The sequence below is a fragment of the Protopterus annectens genome, chromosome 2.part2 (assembly GCF_019279795.1).
Source record: "Protopterus annectens isolate FY-2018-M chromosome 2.part2, PAN1.0, whole genome shotgun sequence".
In the NCBI taxonomy this organism is placed as follows: domain Eukaryota; kingdom Metazoa; phylum Chordata; order Ceratodontiformes; family Protopteridae; genus Protopterus; species Protopterus annectens.
Genome location: NC_056730.1, coordinates 840,561,346 through 840,581,324, shown reverse-complemented (window position 1 = coordinate 840,581,324; position 19,979 = coordinate 840,561,346). Strand labels below are relative to the sequence as shown.

Genomic DNA, 19,979 nt, shown 5'->3' with positions numbered 1-19,979 from the left:
TATATTTGCATTAATAGGTGCGTGTGAAACATAAATATCATAGTAGAATTTTAATACATCTAGAGCAAAGTAAACATGTAAGTAAATGTATTAACTAAAGAGAATATCTCAAACCCTATAATTTAAAAGTATCTAGAATAAAAAGTATTAATTTATTTATTTAAGATATAATACTTTTGTATCAATAAACCATATAATCAATAGATCTCTGACTAATAAAGTAATTATTGACTAAACTAATTTGTAGAACATAAGTGAATATAATTTCTTTTGAAAGTGGGATCACCATCACAACTAATATCAATCAACCAACTAGTATGCAATTTCAAGTCTCCCATCTGACATTACATACAATAAAAAAATAAGTAAAATATTGTTTAATAAGCTATCATAGATATGGTTTCACTCTGAGTTAGGTAATGTGTATAGTGTAATGTATGTCAAGGGCTCAAGGAATCCCCTAACACATATGTTAAGCACTACCCAATCTAGTAAAATCTTATGATGTTTGATGTTTCTGTATATAAAATGACATTTTAATCATAAATAAAGTAATGAAAAACAGAGCCTAACCCACATCCCTCTGTAAAATAATTTGCCAGCTTAAGCCCACTGTGGAAGGATATTTACTTAGATTTAACTCTGAATTCATTTAGATATGCACGAAGCTGTAATCTATAAAAGTACAGTTATCCTAAAGGCTTGAAGTGTTTGGTGTACTTAGGGAACAAAACAGTAGGTAAAAACCTTATAACATAAGGTTTAACAATGTCTTTTTTGAAAAAATAGTCTCAGAGGCAGCGAAACCTCAGCGCATACACAGAAATCCTCTCGAACATGGAACAAGCCTCTCAAAGCGCGTAAAGCATCCGATTCAACTTACGCGGGGAAAAACACGCTTACGTGAATGAACAGTAACATGACAGCCAGAAAAGAGTCTCCGACGATGGGAATCCACCTTTTACATAAAGCGAGGCCTCAAAAAACCAGGAAGCCACACACTAAACAGTCAGAAGCGTGTAAAGGATTCAATACATCCAGATCTGCGATCGCTTCCAAGCCAGACAGCTACAGCAACAGGATACTGATTCTAAACAGCTTGCCACTGCCATGATGAATGAATCTTTGTTTTCCCCATACCACGACGCTAATGCAGAACCACATATGATGGAAAACACTGTCCATCGTATTCCAGACACAAATCAAGAGGCTTCAGCAAGGTTAGTGGCATAATATCAGTACTAAAGTCTGGATAATGCAGCTTCCATTTATGACAAGTGACAGTTTAATATTGAAAGCAATGGTTCCTTAAATATTTAGGCTTTGATGATTCTCAAATACTGTGTAAGCAGTATATATAAGTATTACAGACACTAGAGTATATGACTAATCTAGTTATTTTCAAGCATATGACTTTCTTATAATAAGTCTGTACTGAATTTTCATTTTGTGAAAAGTTGTCATATGGTCATTGTAATTAAACAATACATATTATGATATGGTGGTTTACATATCTAACAGTAAATGTACTTACAACAGTTAGATGAGTTACTTTTGTGCAGCTGTATCAGGAAGGTTCTTGAATAATTTTAGGAAGATGTCTTTTGCTTCTTGTGGATTTGTAATTATATGTCTCCTGTCATTGTAGTTGAAAGATAGAGTGTTTGGGTAACTCATATGGAACTTGATTTCCCTTTTTATCAGGTCTGCACAGTATGGTGATAGCTTTTGTCTATTCAGTTTTATTTGAGGAGGTAAATCCTGTGAAAAGGTCAGCTTATGTGAATTCCAGATAATATGTTTTTTACTTTTGGCTGCTACCAGAATACTTTGGGTATCTTGAAAGTTTAGTAGCTTTGTGTAGATAATCTGAGGTGGAGCTGAATCTTGACGGGCACGCAGGGCTCTGTGTGCTCTTTCTACAATTAAGGATTTTGAAGTTGTCTCACAGTTAAGTAATGCCTCAAATATTTGTTTAGTCACTGATAGTAAGTTTTGATTTTCATAAGATTCTGGTAAACCTCTAATTATTATATTATTTCTATGACTTCTTGCCTCTAAGTCCAGTAATTTGGCTTGTACTTCTGTAATAATGGTATCTTTAGATTTTAGATCTAAGTCTACAGTATCTGCTCTCATTTCCAAAGCTAAATATTTATTTTCAAGAATGTCCATTCTTTCATTTATCTGTTTTAAGGTTTTACCAAAATCAGTGAATTGAACAGAAAAACTCTGTATGGCACTCTGAATGGGTTGTAATGCCATCTTTAAGTCTTCCAAATGAAAGTTAGAGTCACTTTTATCTTTGGCACTTACTTTAATGTTCTCAGTAGTTTGTTTAGTGGTTCTTAATCTCTTAGAGCCAGTGTCCTTCTCTGGAGAAAGCATAGAAGAGAATTTGGCCTTGGTTGTCTGTGTATCCATGGTATCAGAGTTGCCAGCCATGCCCAGGATAGAGGTGTGAAAACAGGATGCTTGACACAGGGTAGAGCTTCTGGAGTGCACGTGGCAGGAGACAGTTGAAGTCCAAAATTTGTCTGAGGTACATTATTAAAAAAAGTTAAACTTTTTTGAAAATAAATAAGTTCAGAATGAAGGAATTTTGTCAGAGATACTTTCTATAAAAAAAACTGTGGAGAAATTACGCTTTAAAGTTGTTAAAAGAAGCCGGTAATGTCAAAGCTGTGAGGAGCTCAGTGAATAGGGAGCAGTCTAGCCGGCAACCATCTTGGAAAATCCTTGCTGCTATCATTATTATTGTTATCTTTACGTCAGCAAAGTACATCGCCTAGATAAAAACGATGGTTACAGGGGAAATAGCAAAGCAAACATACCAAAAAAAACTCTCCTACAAAGCTGATAGTTGACTCTGGAGTTGATTAAAACCAGCTTTATATATGCAAAAGCATTTATCCAGAGAGGCCACACCTACCCTTCGTAATCCATGTGTGGATGATTTTTCACCTAACTCTTTTGCTACTTAACAACAGAGCCACTTAGAAAAATGAGGTTACTAGGCAGGGAAATAATTAATCTCACAAGTTTTCACTTTTCTGAAAATTCTTCACTGAAAAGTGTTTTTGGCATTTGTCTTGTAACTCCTTATTGGCTTCCCCCACTTGCAGTTTGCTTCTTTTTTGTTGCCTACACCCAGAAAGGAAATGTATGCAGCAATAGAATCTTGTCTTTTTACTATGAATGCTATTTGTTATCTTCTACTCTTCTCACTTATGTTCCTTACTCTCTTCAGTCCATGGTTCATATGATGCCTAACTTTTAAATGTTGATTTTCTTGCTAACCATTCAGTAACACCAAGTATGCATAGCAGGGAAGAGAACCTTGTAGCACACAAGGTCTCATTAAAGTATGTTACTACATTCAGGGACTATTGTTAACTCCTGTGTAACCTACACTGCATATGTTGCTCATAATGTTATGGTCTGAACAGAATGGTATAAACAGGCCAAGAACAGTATTTTCAGTATTTGTATCTGTAAAGCATTCACTGTAATGTTTGTGACCTTGGCAAGACTGATGTTATTTTTATTCTTTCTTGGACATAAGCTGAAGTCCTTGATAGCATGTTCTCATGAAGGTCATATGAATGGTGCAAAGAGCTCTAGTATTGCAAATAGTAAAACTAGGTACAACAATAGACCACATTATGCTTGTTTCTGTAGATTTAATTAATAGTAATATAGGCATGTGCACTTTCCCTTTCAATGTCCATTATCTGGCGATAATTTTACAGGTTACAAATATGATAGTAGATTCTTACACCCTGGCAACAACATGTTTTCAGCATACTGTGTTATATTAGCTTTCTTATACAATACCACGAACAGAAAAGACTTTCACAAACTATTAAAACACCAAGCACGAAAGGATGGAGCCACGAGTAACTTAAAACACTTTGCGATAATGTATATTTAACTTAACACAATTTTATTAGCGTTTTCGGAAGCGACAATACGTTTCCTTCATCAGATTTAAGAACAAAAACACCAACCAGCAACCAATAACCATTTTAAAACCAATAATGTATCATGTGATACAGATTACCATATACAACTGCTTAATCTTAATTAACTAATTGCATTCAACATTGGTATTAACCATGTTATGAAAATGTGTATTATAAATAAACTGTGATTATTTATGATGGTTTACATTCACCATGATAGAATTACGATACTCCATTTTAAAATCAACATTTAAAAACACATTAAAAATGCATTAAAAATAGAAATAATCAGAACAATGCACTTTAAACTAAATAAATAAATAAATAGCATATGCAAATATCCTGAGATGCTGCAGGACTGAATGATTCCAAAATGATAAGTACTTATAACTTAGACTTGGAACCTCAAAAGTTAAGCCTACCCAACATTTTCAAAATACTCATACAATAACCGTTAATGAACCACTGAATTAATGAATTAACTAAAAATATATATTATTATAAAATGTTATGATATATATATATATATATATATATATATATATATATATATATATATATATATATATATATATTTTAAACAATACATACAATAGACAAGTCCAGAAATAGTGCAGAGGAACAATTCAAACACACACACACACACACACACACACACACACACATATATATATATATATATATATATATATATATATATATATTTATACACACACACACACACACACACACACACACACACACACACACACACACATTACAAAGTAATAGATATTAAGTTGTAATGGCTTTCCTTTGATACCGTATTAAACTGGTTAAACTGTGCCTGATGACTGCAGTAGTAGTATATTTTCAGATCCTGGCTTATTTGAAGAGGATATCTGCCATGTTTTTACAACAGTAAAAGTATGAAATAAGGACTGTATTTCTAATTATTTAACTTTCTATCATATTAGCAAGAACTGTGGAATATCCTGAAATTATTTATATTTTTTAGTTTATTTTTTTGATTCACTCTCACTTTAAATCAGCATAATTGCAATTTTGTTTAACCCACTGTTTATTTTGAATATTTTATTAAAATAAATATTATAACAATAAATATCAAGGACAGGCAGGACTACATGGAAAGGAAGGGAAAATCAATGTTTAAGAAGTACATACCTGATATACAGATGAATCCAGCAGAAAAAAAGGCTTCATTGTATGTAGATAAGTTATCTGTCTCAGCATATACAGCATACACTGACATATGGGAACAGGCGCACTCCACATAGTTAGCTGTATCTTCTAATAGTCGACAGTACTGATTATTTGTTATCCACCTTCACAAATAAAAGCATATAATATTAAAAACTCTTCCACTGAAAGTGCACATGCCTATATCACTATTAATTAAAATGATATTAACAATATATACAGTTGAGCTATCTAGCAGAAGTTAAAAAAAAAACATCCCTCAGCTGTAATTGAAAAAATACCTAAATTTTAAAATACTTGCATAATTTGTGAAATAAGCAGCTTGAAATTATTGCATGCTACATTCATATAAAGATGCCAGTAAATAAAAACAAATGTGCAGTTGTACAGGGTATGTTTTCCGTTATGAACAATGTATGCTTATATAGAGCACTTATAAATGTCACAATCCCAATCTTAATTTCCATCAATATGTCTCACTGAAAATTACCAACATTTTCTCACATCTAAAGCAAGCCTACGACAACATAACAACTCTCAGAATAGAGTGGCTAAGAACATCTTATTTCAAATGTTCCAGTACTTTCTATTGTTAATTGCATTACAGAACTTGGATGTATGTCGATAGATTGAGAAGTCTTTAATTGAAAAATGAACCATTAACACAGAGGCTGAAACAACTTTTCATGAACCTTAAAGGTAAGATATTTGGAGATTGGCCTAATGGTTAAGGTGTTTACCTTACAGACACAAAGTGCAGGGTTTGATTCTCACATAGGGTAACTGGCTAGGCTTAAAATGGCCTGAAAGTGCAGGTAGCCTAGTACTAACCTATGCACTCCTATTTCTGCAGAGGGGTGGAACCTTACACCCCACTTATAGGCTGAACCCCCCCCCACTTAAAGGTCACACAACAGTGGAGAAAAAAAAAACACTATCAATGAATGCTGCTACAGATGTTTCACTTTGATGGATCGACACCTGGTTAAACAGTTGTCGAGTCACAGACATATTCTCAGGAACTCATACAACACAGTTGCACTATAGAAAACCATCCCTCTGCGACCCCTATTTTTACATGGGTTTGGGGTGTCACATCAACAGTGACAATCATCTAGAGCCAAGGTATGCACCGTTGGGTAGCTAGCCCTGCTGCAGTAGTTCTTCCATGCCACATACTCACAAGTGCACTCACATTTATGGCAAATTTAGTGTGTACAATCCATATACTGCATGTCTTTGGAATGTGGTAGGAAACTGGAGCACCCAGAGGAAACCCACATGAACATTAGGAGGACATGCAGACATCCTTCTCACTAATATGACTGAAACTTCAGCTCTCATTCTACTTGGTGTAGATCATTGTGTATACTGTACCTAGTCAGCCACTATAGCTGGATAGCGCATGCATATAAGTTACTGAGCATGTGCATGATCAGTGCCATTTTGTATAGTCAGCCAGAGTGAATGCAGGCATGAATGGAGATGCACATGTGAATGTCTTTGAAGTAATGAGTCAGTCAATTAGCTTAAATAGATGTTCCAGTTACAGCTCCTGATGTGTTTATGTGCAGTAAACAACTTGAACCCATCACAGTGCCTCAGTGTCTCATTTGATACACAAGACATGCGACATGGTGTCAGAATGGTATCTGAAGTGAAGCAACTTGCAAACCATGAGGCACACATTTAAAAGTGAAGGAATATAGAGGAGTCGACTTGCAAACATGTCAGCAGTTATTCGAAGGTACTTAAACTCGTTTAAATGATTTTTCAGTTGCTGAATATGTGGCAAAGCATTCAAAACATTCAAAATAATTACCAAGATAAATGAAAAGCCCATAACTGTGACATACTGATAAACGTATTAGAAACAAATACAAAAGTGTTCAGAATAACTTCTGAAGTATTAAAATGCATGGGAGGGTGGCCTAATGGTTAAGGTGTTTGCTTTGCAAGGACAAGGTGCAGCATTTGAGTCTCACAAGGGATAATTGGCTAGGCTTAAAATGGCTCACAAAGGCAGTTAGCTTAGTACTAACCTATGAAAATGCTAAAATGACCACAATTTACTAATTTTTCTCATTAACTGTAACTTTTTGAGGTATCTGAAGTGTCCAGGGTGTTGGCAGTGTTAAAGTGAAGCCTTTTCAGAGAGACTGTTGTGCATTTCAACATAATTACAAGTACCTGGTCTATGCTTATATTTAAATGAATTTAGTTGTTATGGCAGAGAGAATTTGCAGACCTAGACTTCTGGTGTTTGATAATAATATTGCTGAGAATTGGCATGTGTTTGAACAAGAATATGATATTTTCATACAGGCTGCATGTTTTGAAAAAGACGCATGTACAAAAGCATGCATACTTCTTAATTTAGCTGGCATGGAAGCCATTGAGAGGGAATGTTTATTTGTGTATACACCTGCAGTGTATGCAGGGGAGGGGAGAACTGCCATATTGTGATACAGGTTGAAACGTGGCAAGACGCTGAGTGCTTAAAACATAAATTTAGAGAAATGTGTAACCCTCAAATGAATATGACAATGGAAAGGCACATGTTTTGCATAAGAAATCAAAAGCCTGGTGAAACTATAGCAGCATGGGCCTAGGACACATGCTCAACTAGCATATGTCGGAATCACAAAACATCAAACACACATACACGAAAGCGCTTAACATTGAAAAGCACTTCCGTGTATGTGTAGTTCAAAAATAAAATCTACATTTCTGCAGGGGGCTTCACCCCCTGTGCCCCCCACACCCCCCTACTTTATTATTCTCACTCCAAGATTGCACTATAGTGGGGAAAAGGAAATGTTCACTTACCCACACTGTAGTCTGATGTACAAAACAGGAACACATACACAGAAGCGTTTGTTGATATTAAGCGCTTTCGTGTATGTGTGTTGGATGTTTTGTGATTCAGACATATGCTAGTCGAGCATGTGTCCGGATCCCAGCAGCATATATTAGCAACTTAAGAAATAAAACAAAAACGTGCAGATTTGGTAATCTGAGAGATGAGTTGATAAAGGATAGGCTTGTGTATGGTGTTAATGATGCAGCAGGGGTGGCTCGTGCTATCAGACTGCCGGTCTGCAGCCCTCCCACCTAGAAAAAAAACAAAGAAAAAAATCTGTGAAACAAAAAATCCACTCAGACTGCCTTTATTAGCAGTCCGGATGCAGAGAAAGAGGTACCCAGCAACCTGTGCGGTAGGATACCCAGGCATCGACCGCACAGAACAGAGGAGCTCCGGACTGCTTCCCTTGCAGACAGGGCCAATGAGGAGTGAGCTGAGAGCTCTCTCTCAGCTGTTGCGGGGATTTCGCTGCGCGGGCTTCATGCAAATCGATTCTGTTGGTCGCTGCTGGCTGGATTATGTGGCTTCGCTGGCTGTCGTGCAGATGGATTCTGTGGCTTTGCTGGGATTCTGTTGGTCGGTCGCTGGCTTCGGATATGTTCACAGGTAGGTAGGGTGGGTGCAGATGGATTCTGGTGGGGACATGTTCTGTTGGTCGGTCGCTGGCGTGTTTGTGTGTGTGTGTGTGTGTGTGTGTGTGTGTGTGTGTGTGTGTGTGTGTGTGTGTGTAAGGTTTAGCCAGTTAAAAAAGGCATCTCTTTCCCTGCTATGTTTTCTGTGCGACTCATTGCTTTTATGTTTAATTCTCAAGAGTTTTGACAGGTAATATTTGCTCAAGCAGCACTGCAAATGCTTATTTACATAAAATATCACGTATCTTAACAACCGTGTTTATCTTTTCACGCGTTAAAAGTGGAATCTGACGGCTGAGCTAACTCGAATTTTAACACCGCAATAATGTGCCATTGTGTTGTAACATCCCTCCTTAGAGAAACAGACAGAGAAATTGAGAAAGTGTCATAAAAATTCTCAACCATGTGCTTGAAATATGAATTGTAGAAGTATGCTGGTATGTGCTCGTGTGTTTGCCGCCCGGTACACATGCTAAGAAAAACACACAGAATGGTCCACTGCATGTGATTTTCCCCCTACCTTATCTTTACATTTTCGCCTTGTCCTTTCCTAAAAAGTGGGCATGGCATGTGTTATACTTAACAAAAAATGCTTATAAAAAGGCGAGCTGGACCCATGCTCGCTGCACTTAATTAATATGTAATAAATACAATAAACACATCTCAGTGACTCAATGCATACTAAGGTATTTTAGAAATACCAACACAGATGCAGGTTCAAGTTAAAAAAGATCTGGCTTTTTTTCTTTTTTCACTTGTAAGTACACTGGTCCTCAGACTTGTGAACACATTTCAAAGAACTAACCAACCTGGCCTCTGATTTCAGTTATTTAACAAAGCTCAGCAGATTGTTAAACATAGCCAAAGCAGGAACAGATGAAGTGTGCGGCACCAAGGAAGAGCTGTTGACTTCTGTAAACCATAAAATATGGCAACAGAAGGTGCAAAGTTTTATAGTACTGTACACGTTAACGCTACTATTCCCTGAATAGCACTTCCTTTTTTCTACACTGTAGCTAACGTGCATCTATATTACTCTTGTAATTATCCTGACAGCCTAATTACCTACACAGTTTTTGTCTGTCACCCCTTGAGTCTTTGATGTAAGAGACGCATTCTTCATTATTCTGAAATGTAATGCTCTAAAATTGCTCTTTCTGTATTATTGCTGTGATTACTGCTGTACTGTACTAAGAAATGTAAAATATGCTAAAACGCAGAAATCTAAATAAACGCTATAATTGCACTGTGTGTAGTCTGCCAAGAAGTCTGATATAAACAAATCTACTAATCACGTGACTTTTTACCGTAGAAAAATTATGCATTGCCTGCGGCAATCCCAGACAGTGGCTGGAATTACATCGTACAAAACCAACCCTCACGTGAGTTACTTTTGTGGCTTAATGTGTTCAAAAATAAACACAAAGGAGTTTGAGGTTTAACCTCTAATTTTTTAGAGGTGCTGGTGCAAACACATAAACAAGTTTTTCACATACCAAACTTTAAATCACAACAACATTGCTTTTTAAAAATATTACTTGTATTTGTTTTATATTTATAACCAATTTCCTTTAAAGAGTGATCAAATTCTCTACAGAAAATGAAAGTAAGGACTTGTAAGAGGTGGAAATCATGAATTCTTCAGTATCAGCTTTATTTTATTTGTGATCACAGGTGAAGAGGAGCTTTTCACAACAGGAGTAAGGAAGAGATCCAGTCCTGGATGGCACAGTAGTAGGACAACAGTTCACTGCAGGATACACACACACACACACACACACACACACACACACACACACACACACACACACACACACACACACACACATGCACTCACCCACTTATATACTCACATTCACTACATTTTCGCACACAGGCAATTTTAAGTTCAAATTCACCAATTGGCATTCCTTTGGGATGTGGCAGGAAACCAGAGATCCCAATGGAAATTGAGGTGGACATAGGAGAGACACATACAAACTCCTCAAAATGCACCCCAGCTGGAGACCAAACAGGAGGAGGAAGTATTGTAAGGCAGCACTGTTAACTCCTGCATCCCCGTGCCACAAAGCTAAAAATCAGTTACTTATTACTCAGATTGTTAAATAAGAGCTGATCTCCAGGAAGCAATTCACTTACATTTTTATTTCCTTTCTTAAGGTTTGTTCATTGTTTTGTTTCTTTTTTTCAGAGCTACAACCCTGAGTTACAGAATCAGTGATGACACATTTTCTTTAAAGTAAAACTGCTTCTTTATTTTGAAGATAAAAATAACAACCCAATTATTGTGCTAGCAGGTTTTACCATTTAAAATTAATTCAGACAAACATTTTTATTTTCAACCAGTTTTTAGTATTTTAAGATAAGCTGTATACAATAGGCATTATTAGGCACAGGCAGCTGTGCATTCAATACTGAGTGAGAAAACCTTTCCTCAAGGCTTTTGTAGTCTGGCTTCTTAACTGCTGTTTTCCTTAAATGCATATTAATGGTAGTGTATTATTTCTGTGGCTTCGCTGGGATTCTATTGGTCGGTCGGTCGCTGGCTTCAGATATGTTCACAGGTAGGTAGGGTGGGTGCAGATGGATTCTGGTGGGGACATGTTCTGTTGGTCGGTCAATGGCGTGTGTGTGTCTGTGTAAAATACCCCAGTTGCTATATACTGGTGGCTAGAGAGACCAAATGGTGGTGGGTAGAGATACTCAGGCTTGAACCCTGTACCTTGGATGCAGGTGGCAAGGACCTGAATTCCCTATCCACCACCATTTCTAAAAAAAAATTGCAGATTTTTGCCTCATTTGTTCTGTTCCTCATAAAATCTGTGGTTTCTGTATCTACATTTTTCCTTGGCTTGCAAAGTCTGTAGTGCAGTGGTGCACTGGTAGCATTGCTGTCTGACACCTACAGGTTCTCTGGTTTGATTCTTGGCTGGGGTGCCTTCTGTGTGGAGTCTGCATGTCCTCCCATCTTACAAAGATGTGCTTGGAGTTTCTCCCTGCTCTGCTGAAAATTGTCTTTTGTTCCAAGTCAGACTAATTTCCTGGTTAAATGTTTAAAAATAACAGACATTTGAATTTTAGACTTCATATTCTTCAGAAAGTACATGGTAACACAAAACTGTTTATTGTAGCAGATGTCTAAGTTTATAACATGGATATTTGAAATTTGTCCCTATTTTTGGGACTGTATTCCCCCATTATTGGCTTTGTCCAGGTATTTTAAGGTTGAGAGCTATCTATGGTGAGAACTGAATTTACTGAATGTTTGGGGGCTGTATTCCCCCCATTACTGGCTTTGTCCACATGTTTTTTGCTAAGAGGTTGAGAGCTATGGTGAGAACTGAATTCACTGAATGTTTGGGGGCTGTATTCCCCCATTATTGGCTTTGTTCAGGTGTTTTGTGCCAAGAGATTGACAGCTATGGTGAGAACTGAATTCACTAAATGGTAGCCATTTAAGTTTGTCTTCCACTCTTTCACAAAACAGCTGATTTGGCATAGTGGTATGTTTCTCTGACTGTTTTGCACAGGGTCCCCTGGGTTAAAGACGTGGCAGTGAAATGCATGGTGGTAACACAGCATTTTATTCTAGCAACTTTCCAACATTGTACAAGCAATGTTTAAAATGTGTCCCTGGTTTTTGGGCTTTTGTCCCCACCCAATAAATTTCAGCTTTTTCAAGATTTCTTGTGCTGCAAAGTTCAGAGATACAACTGTGTTGAGTAGATTTTACAAAACTTTAGTGCTGCTTATTCTGAGTCTGCTTGCATTGTTAATAGCACAACAGGTAGTGTACTTGCTTTTGATGCAGAAGGTTGTGGGTTCTACTTCCACAGTAGATAGATGCATTGCTGATACTGTACTGTGTTGTAAAGTTAGTGGATGCTGCAGTCCTTTTTGGCAAAGATACCTAGAGTAGTAACTATGAACCTGTTATCAATTTGCCATACAGTCCCTATTGCGATATTAGCTTATCATTTTTTAATGCATGCAACATAGGCAATTTATTCCTCAAGGGCAACAGGCACTTTATTTGTAGATGAATAAACAATGACATATAAAGTTGTTTGCTAGCAGCAACCTCTTCATCGTTACATATTTCTTTAATGTGGAATTATTTAGATGACTTACTACTTCAGAGATTGTGCATATTTACTGATACTGGTGGACTGTAGAAGGTTGAGTAGACTTTTATGATGGAAATGTTCTGAATTGGGTAGTTTTGTCATTGGTGCATCCATTTTGTTTCATTGTTTACTGGAAAGTGTTCAAACAATAAATTTAAAATGCCGTCTAACAACTGTACTGTATCGTACAAGGAATATAATTTAGTACAATCAGGAAGGTGTATCAAAGAGCACATGCATGTTTCATGTGCAAGGGGCCTATGATTTGAAAACAGCCCAAAGTTAATCTTTATCTGCCACTGGCAAAATGTATTTTCTTTGAATGTGGGTTTCAATGCTGTTTCATTGAATGTGAGTTTCAAGGACAGAGAAGTTTTAATGCTAAGCCTGTTTTCATTGTGAGTCTGCATTGCTTTGTTTAGAAGATGTCTTAGTGTTTGTGCTGTAAAATGTAAAATAAAACTTTCAAATGAAATCCAAATCATCATAGAGTACGCACATTAGTGTTTATGGTAAATGGAGTGAAATAGCCAAGTAATGGATCATTGGAATGGCTGCAGGGGGAGGGCTCCATTCAACCATGATTTTGTGAGAGGGAAGGGCGGCAAACTCAGACAGCCCCAGCTGAACTATACCTCCCAACTGTCTAGATTTTCACAGAATGAATAGATTTTTGCTTCTTATTTTTGGTTTGTTCCTCATAAAATGTGTGGTTTTCTGGAAAATCATTTAGGAATTAAGTCACTAAATAATGACACACTGAGTTTCAGACTTCATAACCTTCAGAAAAATGCATTCTAAAGTAAGACCTGTTATTCTATCAACTGTCTCAGTTTATACAAGAGCAATTTTTATTACTGTTTATATGTTCCCCCAACATATTTGGCCTTGTCCAGATTTATTGCATGAACAGGTTCAGAGGTACATGCAAATAAATTGCTTTATAGAATTAGGCATAGCCAAACCTCTCAACTGTCCCCGAATTTGGCTCAAAAATGTTGCTCTTCCCCTAATAATCCCTCAGCAAAATAGCAATTTTGGAAGAAAACATGGAGGGTTTACAGTTAAGAAATAACGGTAATAATCAGAGTTATAGATTACTTTTATTTCAGAAATGCATGTAGAGTCTTTTATTTTGTCAGCTGCTCAAGTTAGCAGTACTAATATTAAAAAAGTGTCCCTTCTTTGACAGGTTCCCAGCTGTATTGTGTGGCTATATTATATTTTTGCATCACATTTTTGGTCCATTTTTCATAAACTTGTGGGGTTTTTTGGGCAAATTAGTGGTAAATCATTAAAGACTGAAGTTAGAAAATAATGACAGATATTTGAGTTTCAGATTTCATATCCTTCAGAAAATTCATACTAATGCAAGACCTAATATTCTATTATCTTTCTAAGTTTTTATAAGAGCAATATTTAAAAATTGTCCTTATTTTTGGGCCTTTGTCCCACTTCTATGTATGGCTTTGTCCAGATTTCTTGCTCTGAGGTTGAGAGGTATGACAAATGTGTCAGGGCCATCACAGTCAGCCAGAGACATTTCAAATTGTGACATACTTGTTGCACTCACTCCCCCATGTAGTGACTCTGGATTTGTCCAAGCAAGGCAAGGAGCAGTTATACAGTCTAAATGTGCTGGGTATCCCCCCATCCAAGGTAGACACAAGTACTACAGTGGCTTTTCATCTGTTCTTGATTTTGCAGAATGGTCTGGTTTCTGTCAAATTTTTGTACTGTTGATTTATGCTTATTACTCAAAGTGCCTGTTGCTCTGCGTTTTAAGTAGCAATGGTTAATGACCATCAGGTAAGCTTGTCTGAGATCATAACATGCAAGTAAGCTTTAATAAGCATACTGTTAAAGAATTGCCAACATTGAAAGCCTTTCTGTTGTTGCCATGCAGAGAATACTTAACTAGATAATGTATAAAGTTGGGTATTGAAATGCATATGACAGTATTTGTAATAAAGGGCAGGATTACATTATTTTAAGAAGCTCATTACACTTGTTGGAGACTTCCAGTCATCTTTGAGGGCTTACCCATAAACTAAACAGAATGCCATTCATGTGTGGTCCATAACCTGTACAGTAATCCTTTAAGCAATGTGTCTTGAGCTTGTTTCTTGTTTGCTTTTCATTTTTTACTTTGATCATGTTTTCCCCATGAAACAAGTAGATGTCAGGCAGCAGGTCTTTTTTGGATAAGAAACATTTTTACAAGTGAGGGCATCACAGAGATTGCTACTTTCAGCATGTTACTTGGTACTTTAATACTGAATATAAATTATAATTAGAACTGCAGTGCAAGGAGAAGAGGTTTGAGTTGAGTGCTGCTTGTTTTTCTTATACTTGATTTTGACTGGCATTCCAGTAATGTATTTAAAAAGTAATTTATTTTTACATGCCTCAACCTTTTTGTTTCCATCTAGATATTAAGTAAGCTGATATGCAGCCAATGTATTGAAATATTTTTATTCTTTTATACTTCATTTGTCTTGATTGGACTCTCATAATGAGGGTTTGGCAGCCAGGGCAGCATATTTAATCAAAGTTAGTTTTTGTGGTTTTGAGCATAGCTCCTCCCCTTTCTAGTTGGCCACACCCCTCCCCATTGACCCCACCCATTCAGCTATCTCCTACAGCCCCCCTTTGATTTGAAGTCACCAGCCGCCACTGTGATGCAGTGAGAAAAATTTTGCTTCTAGACAGTGATTTAATTTTGAGCAAAGCTATTGAGATTTGTCAAATATATGAGCTTACAGAAATGCATACAAATATGCTTATGAATGAGAAAAATGTGCATGCAGTGTCTGCTAGTGCGAATGTTGATACCATACAACATAAAGCTAAGATGAAAAAGAAATATAATCCAAAGGGTGTGGCAGTACCCAACCTTAACTATAAACTGAATGGGGTCACAACTCCCAACCTTATTGTTAATTGTCGTAATTGTGGAGGTAGTCATGAACATAAACTAGAGAAGTGCTTAGCTTTTGGTCAGTAGTGTCAAAAATGGGAAAAGTGGAATCATTACAAAAGGCTTTGCAAGTCTAAAGTGTCCCATATTTTTATTAAAAGAAAGCAGCCGAAAAAGCAAGTAGATCAGATAGAGAGCTGTGATCAAACTTGCTGTGTTGATGGTGTCTCTGTGATTGATAGTTTCATAGTTTCATAGTATAGTACTAGGCTATCTGCCCTGGGGCATTTGTAAGCCTAGCCATAGTGATGTGGCTTTTGCCACCCCATGAAATGGTACAAAAATGTACAGAATAATTCTAGAATACTGTGCCTCTGACTAGTAGTGACACAATGAAGGTCCCCTTATATAATAGAATTAGTTTACTGTGCCCCTGTCTAGCAGTGACACAGATGTGACCCCAGGGGTAAACTTACGATCTCCCATACACTCATCAAGATTTCTCTTGAAGAGAGTCAGTGAGGGGCTCTGCCTAATACGAACTGGGATCCTGTTCCAAAGCATGGGAAGCCTCTGGGTTATGAATCTATCCCTCCAGCATGTCCTATTCATACTTGTGCCGAGGTTTAAGTCTTTAGCTCTCGTGGTCCTGATGGATTTGGATTTTTTGAGGTGGAGCATGTCCATCAGATCCTGATTGGACATGGCCTTGTATGTCAGACAGAGATCACCTCTGAGCAGGCGGTATGCTACTGAATAGAGCTGAAGTTTCTTTAGTCTGGCAGAATAAGACATATGTTGGAGACCCTTGATCCTTTTGGTGAGGTACTTTTGTGGTATCTCCAGCTGTTGCAAGTGCCGGTGAGGTACATACCAAATGGGGCATTGTACTCAATCATGGGTCTGATGAGGGAGGAATATAGGGGTACAATGACATCCTTGGATCTGGATGTGAATCCCTTCATGATGAGGTGTGCAAGGTAGAATGTTTTTCTAACCACTTTGGCAACGTGGGTGTCAAATGAGAGGTCGCTGTCTACTTGGGTCCCTAGGTCTCTGATTACTTTTTCCGTGCTCAGTGGGTTGCTGTCTATGTGATAATTTGTGGGTACTTTGTTTTTTTCCAAAAGGGATGACTTTACATTTTTTGGCATTTAGTTTAAGGCCGTGACTACGGCACCAGTTGTCCGTTTCAGTGAGGCCTTTTTGTAGGATGTGTGTGTCTGCTGGTGTATCGACTATGTCGCCTAGTTTGCAGTCTTAGATATACTAGCTCAACACTACAAGGTGTCTGATGTAAACATATATGTCTCAGAGAGCATGAAAGAATCTAAAAAAAAACACCACCGTAATCGACAGGATTCGAACCTGTGCGGGGAAACCCCAATGGATTTCTAGTCCATCGCCTTAACCACTCGGCCACGATTACTACACCCTAAAATGGTTCATCTCATAGATTCATAGATTATTACTAGGCTAACTGCCCTCATGGACCATTTTAAGCCTAGCCAATTACCCTCTGTGAGAATCAAACCCTGCACCTTGTGTTTCTAAGGTAAGCACCTTAATCATTACGCCACCCTCCCACCCCAGTTATCATAGTAGGTCATTGGTTGGCAGCAAAGAACGGAATATTTTGTACTGTTCAGGTTAATGAGAAACTATAAGAACTTAAAGTAGACACTGGATCCGAGTGCAATGTTATATCAGCACAGATGTTTGCTAAAGTAAAAGCTGGTGAGAAACTTGATTTAGCAAAGTGTAGAAAACTAGCTGCTTATGGTGGCGAAGAGATTCAAACTGATGGCACAGTAGTTCTCACATACCATTCTGCTGAGAACAGCTATGACTTGCACTTTTACATAGTCAAAAGACACGTGCAGTCACTGTTAGGCCTCAAAGACAGTCTGAGAATGGGACTGATTTCATTTAATAAAGAGATCCACTATATAAATCTGAACAATCACAATAGTTTTACACAGAATATTTTTAGTGAATATGGTGATATTTTCACAGACGAGCTTGGCAAACTTCCAGTCATTTATTCCATGAAATTAAACAATGAAGTAAGTCCATTTGTCAGACCAGCAAGGAAGATTCCAGTAGCAATGCAGAGCAAAGTAAAAGCAGAACTTGATAAAATGGTGAATTTAGGTGTCCTTACCCCAGTAAAAGAATCTAGTGAATGGGTATCCTCCATGGTCGTATCTCATAAGAAAAGCTCAGATTATATTCAAATATGTATTGATCTGAGAGACTTAAAAAAAAGCACTTACGCGTCCTCATCATCTGAACTACACAGTAGAAGAAGTAGATGCTCTCATGCCAAATGCCACTGTTTTTTCTGTCTTAGATGCAAAAAGTTCCTTTTGGCAAATTTCGCTGGACCACAGATCTTCATTGTTAACCACTTTCAGTACATCATTTGGAAGATAGAGATTCTTATGAATGGCATTTGGGATAAATTCTGCCAGTATTTCAATGTGTGATGGAACAAATTATTTCCGGTTATCCATGTGCTGTTGTAGTAGACATTATTGTAGGGCATTGGTGAAGACGAACATGATAAAAATCTTAGGATGAATCTCAGAAATGTAAATTCAAACTGAAAGAAGTCACTTATGCGGATCATTTGTTTACCAGTTCTGGCTAAGAACCAGATCGATCTAAGCAAGCAGCAATTCTTGAGATACCATTTCCAGAAAATGTCATCTCTTTACAACATTTCCTTGGTATGGTCAACTATTTAGAAAGTTCATCCCAGACCTGAGTGAGCTTTCAGCACCCTCATGTGAGTTGACATGCAAAAATTTAAACTAGTCCTGGTTGGAACAACACTGAAGAGCATTTGATGTCCTGAAACAGAAAATTACCAGTCCACCCACACTGAGATATTATGCTGTTCACAAACCAGTAACCCTTTCATGTGATGCTTCAAAGTATGGTCTTGGGGCAGCATGTCTTCAAGAAGGCATATAAGTAGCCTATGCATCCAGAACTATAACGCAAACTGAAATGCAGTATGCACAAATTGAAAAAGAGCTTTTGGCAGTAGTGTTCACATGTTTGAAGTTCAATGATTATATTTATAGAAAACCTATTCAAATATAGACTGATCACTAACCTCTAGTGACAATTCTGAAAAAGCCAAGACATACAGCCCCAGCACGCCTGCAACTCATGATGTTAAAATTGCAAAAGTATAATTTCAATATAGTCTATACTATACTAAAGGCAAATATCTATACTGTCAAGAGCACCCAGATGAACAACAGAACAGCATGACAATGAGAAAGCAAACTTTGAAGTCATGGAAGTCAAAAACTTTTCCTCATCACATCTTGATGAACTCAGAAATCACACAGCCTCAGACTTAATTCTCCAGAAGCTTAAACATTTTATCAGTCAAGGATAGCCAGCACGACAAACTAGTCTACCACTTGACATACAGAAGTATTTGCAATACACATGAGCTCCAGATGGAAGATGGAATAATCATGAAAGGTCCTAATTGACAATTCCTACAGCACTGCAAAAGGAATATATCAAAATTTTGCGTCGTGTTCACCCAGGTACTGATTCAACCAAAAGAAGGACAAGAGACATGGTATCTTGGCCTTCTGTTTCAAAAGATATAGAGAAGAAAACTTTATTATGTTCAATTTGCAACAGTACTAAATTGCACCAACAAAAAGAACCACTTCAGCTAAACCAGATTCCTGACCTACAATGGTCGACATTTGCTACTGATATTTTCGAATGGAATGGTCAGCATTACATAGTGTTAGTAGACTCTTATTTGAATTGGTTTGAAATTGACCTTCTTCCTAACTTAATATCCAGCACTGTTATTACAAAATTGAAGAGACATTTTTCTGTCCATGGTAGTCCGCACAAAGTCATTTCTGACAATGGTGCACAGTTTAGAAGTCAGCAATTTAAGAATTTTGCTAAGTCTTGGGACTTCATTCATGTTAATATTATTCCTGAGTACCCACAGTCCAATGGATTAGCTGAGCATATAGTTCAAAGTGTGAAACATTTGTTGAAGAAATCCAAGAGAGATTGTTCCAATGTTTTTAACTTACTCAATGTCAGAAACATTCCTCGAGATAACGTGCTTGGTTAACCTGCTCAGAGATGAATGTCCAGATAGACAATAACAACTTATCAGTAAACAATTGTTAGTACCAAATTTAAAGATCAACAGAATTGTCAAAGCTCAACTTTTGAGAAAATGTCAGTCGCAAAAGTTGTACTATGATAAGT

General features: G+C 37.2%; 1 protein-coding gene and 1 non-coding gene across 2 annotated transcripts in view; both read right to left on the bottom strand.

Annotated features, from left to right (window-relative positions):
- The window catches only part of ADGRV1 (adhesion G protein-coupled receptor V1), a 3,979,741-nt gene that overhangs the window by 1,637,755 nt on the left and 2,322,007 nt on the right, over positions 1-19,979 (bottom strand). The window contains exon 82 of the mRNA XM_044064182.1: positions 5,130-5,290. Coding sequence (XP_043920117.1) covers positions 5,130-5,290 — 161 coding nt within the window. The remainder of the gene's footprint in view (positions 1-5,129; positions 5,291-19,979) is intronic.
- Positions 17,058-17,139, bottom strand: TRNAS-AGA. Its single transcript has one exon. It is a non-coding gene; the product is annotated as a tRNA-Ser (tRNA).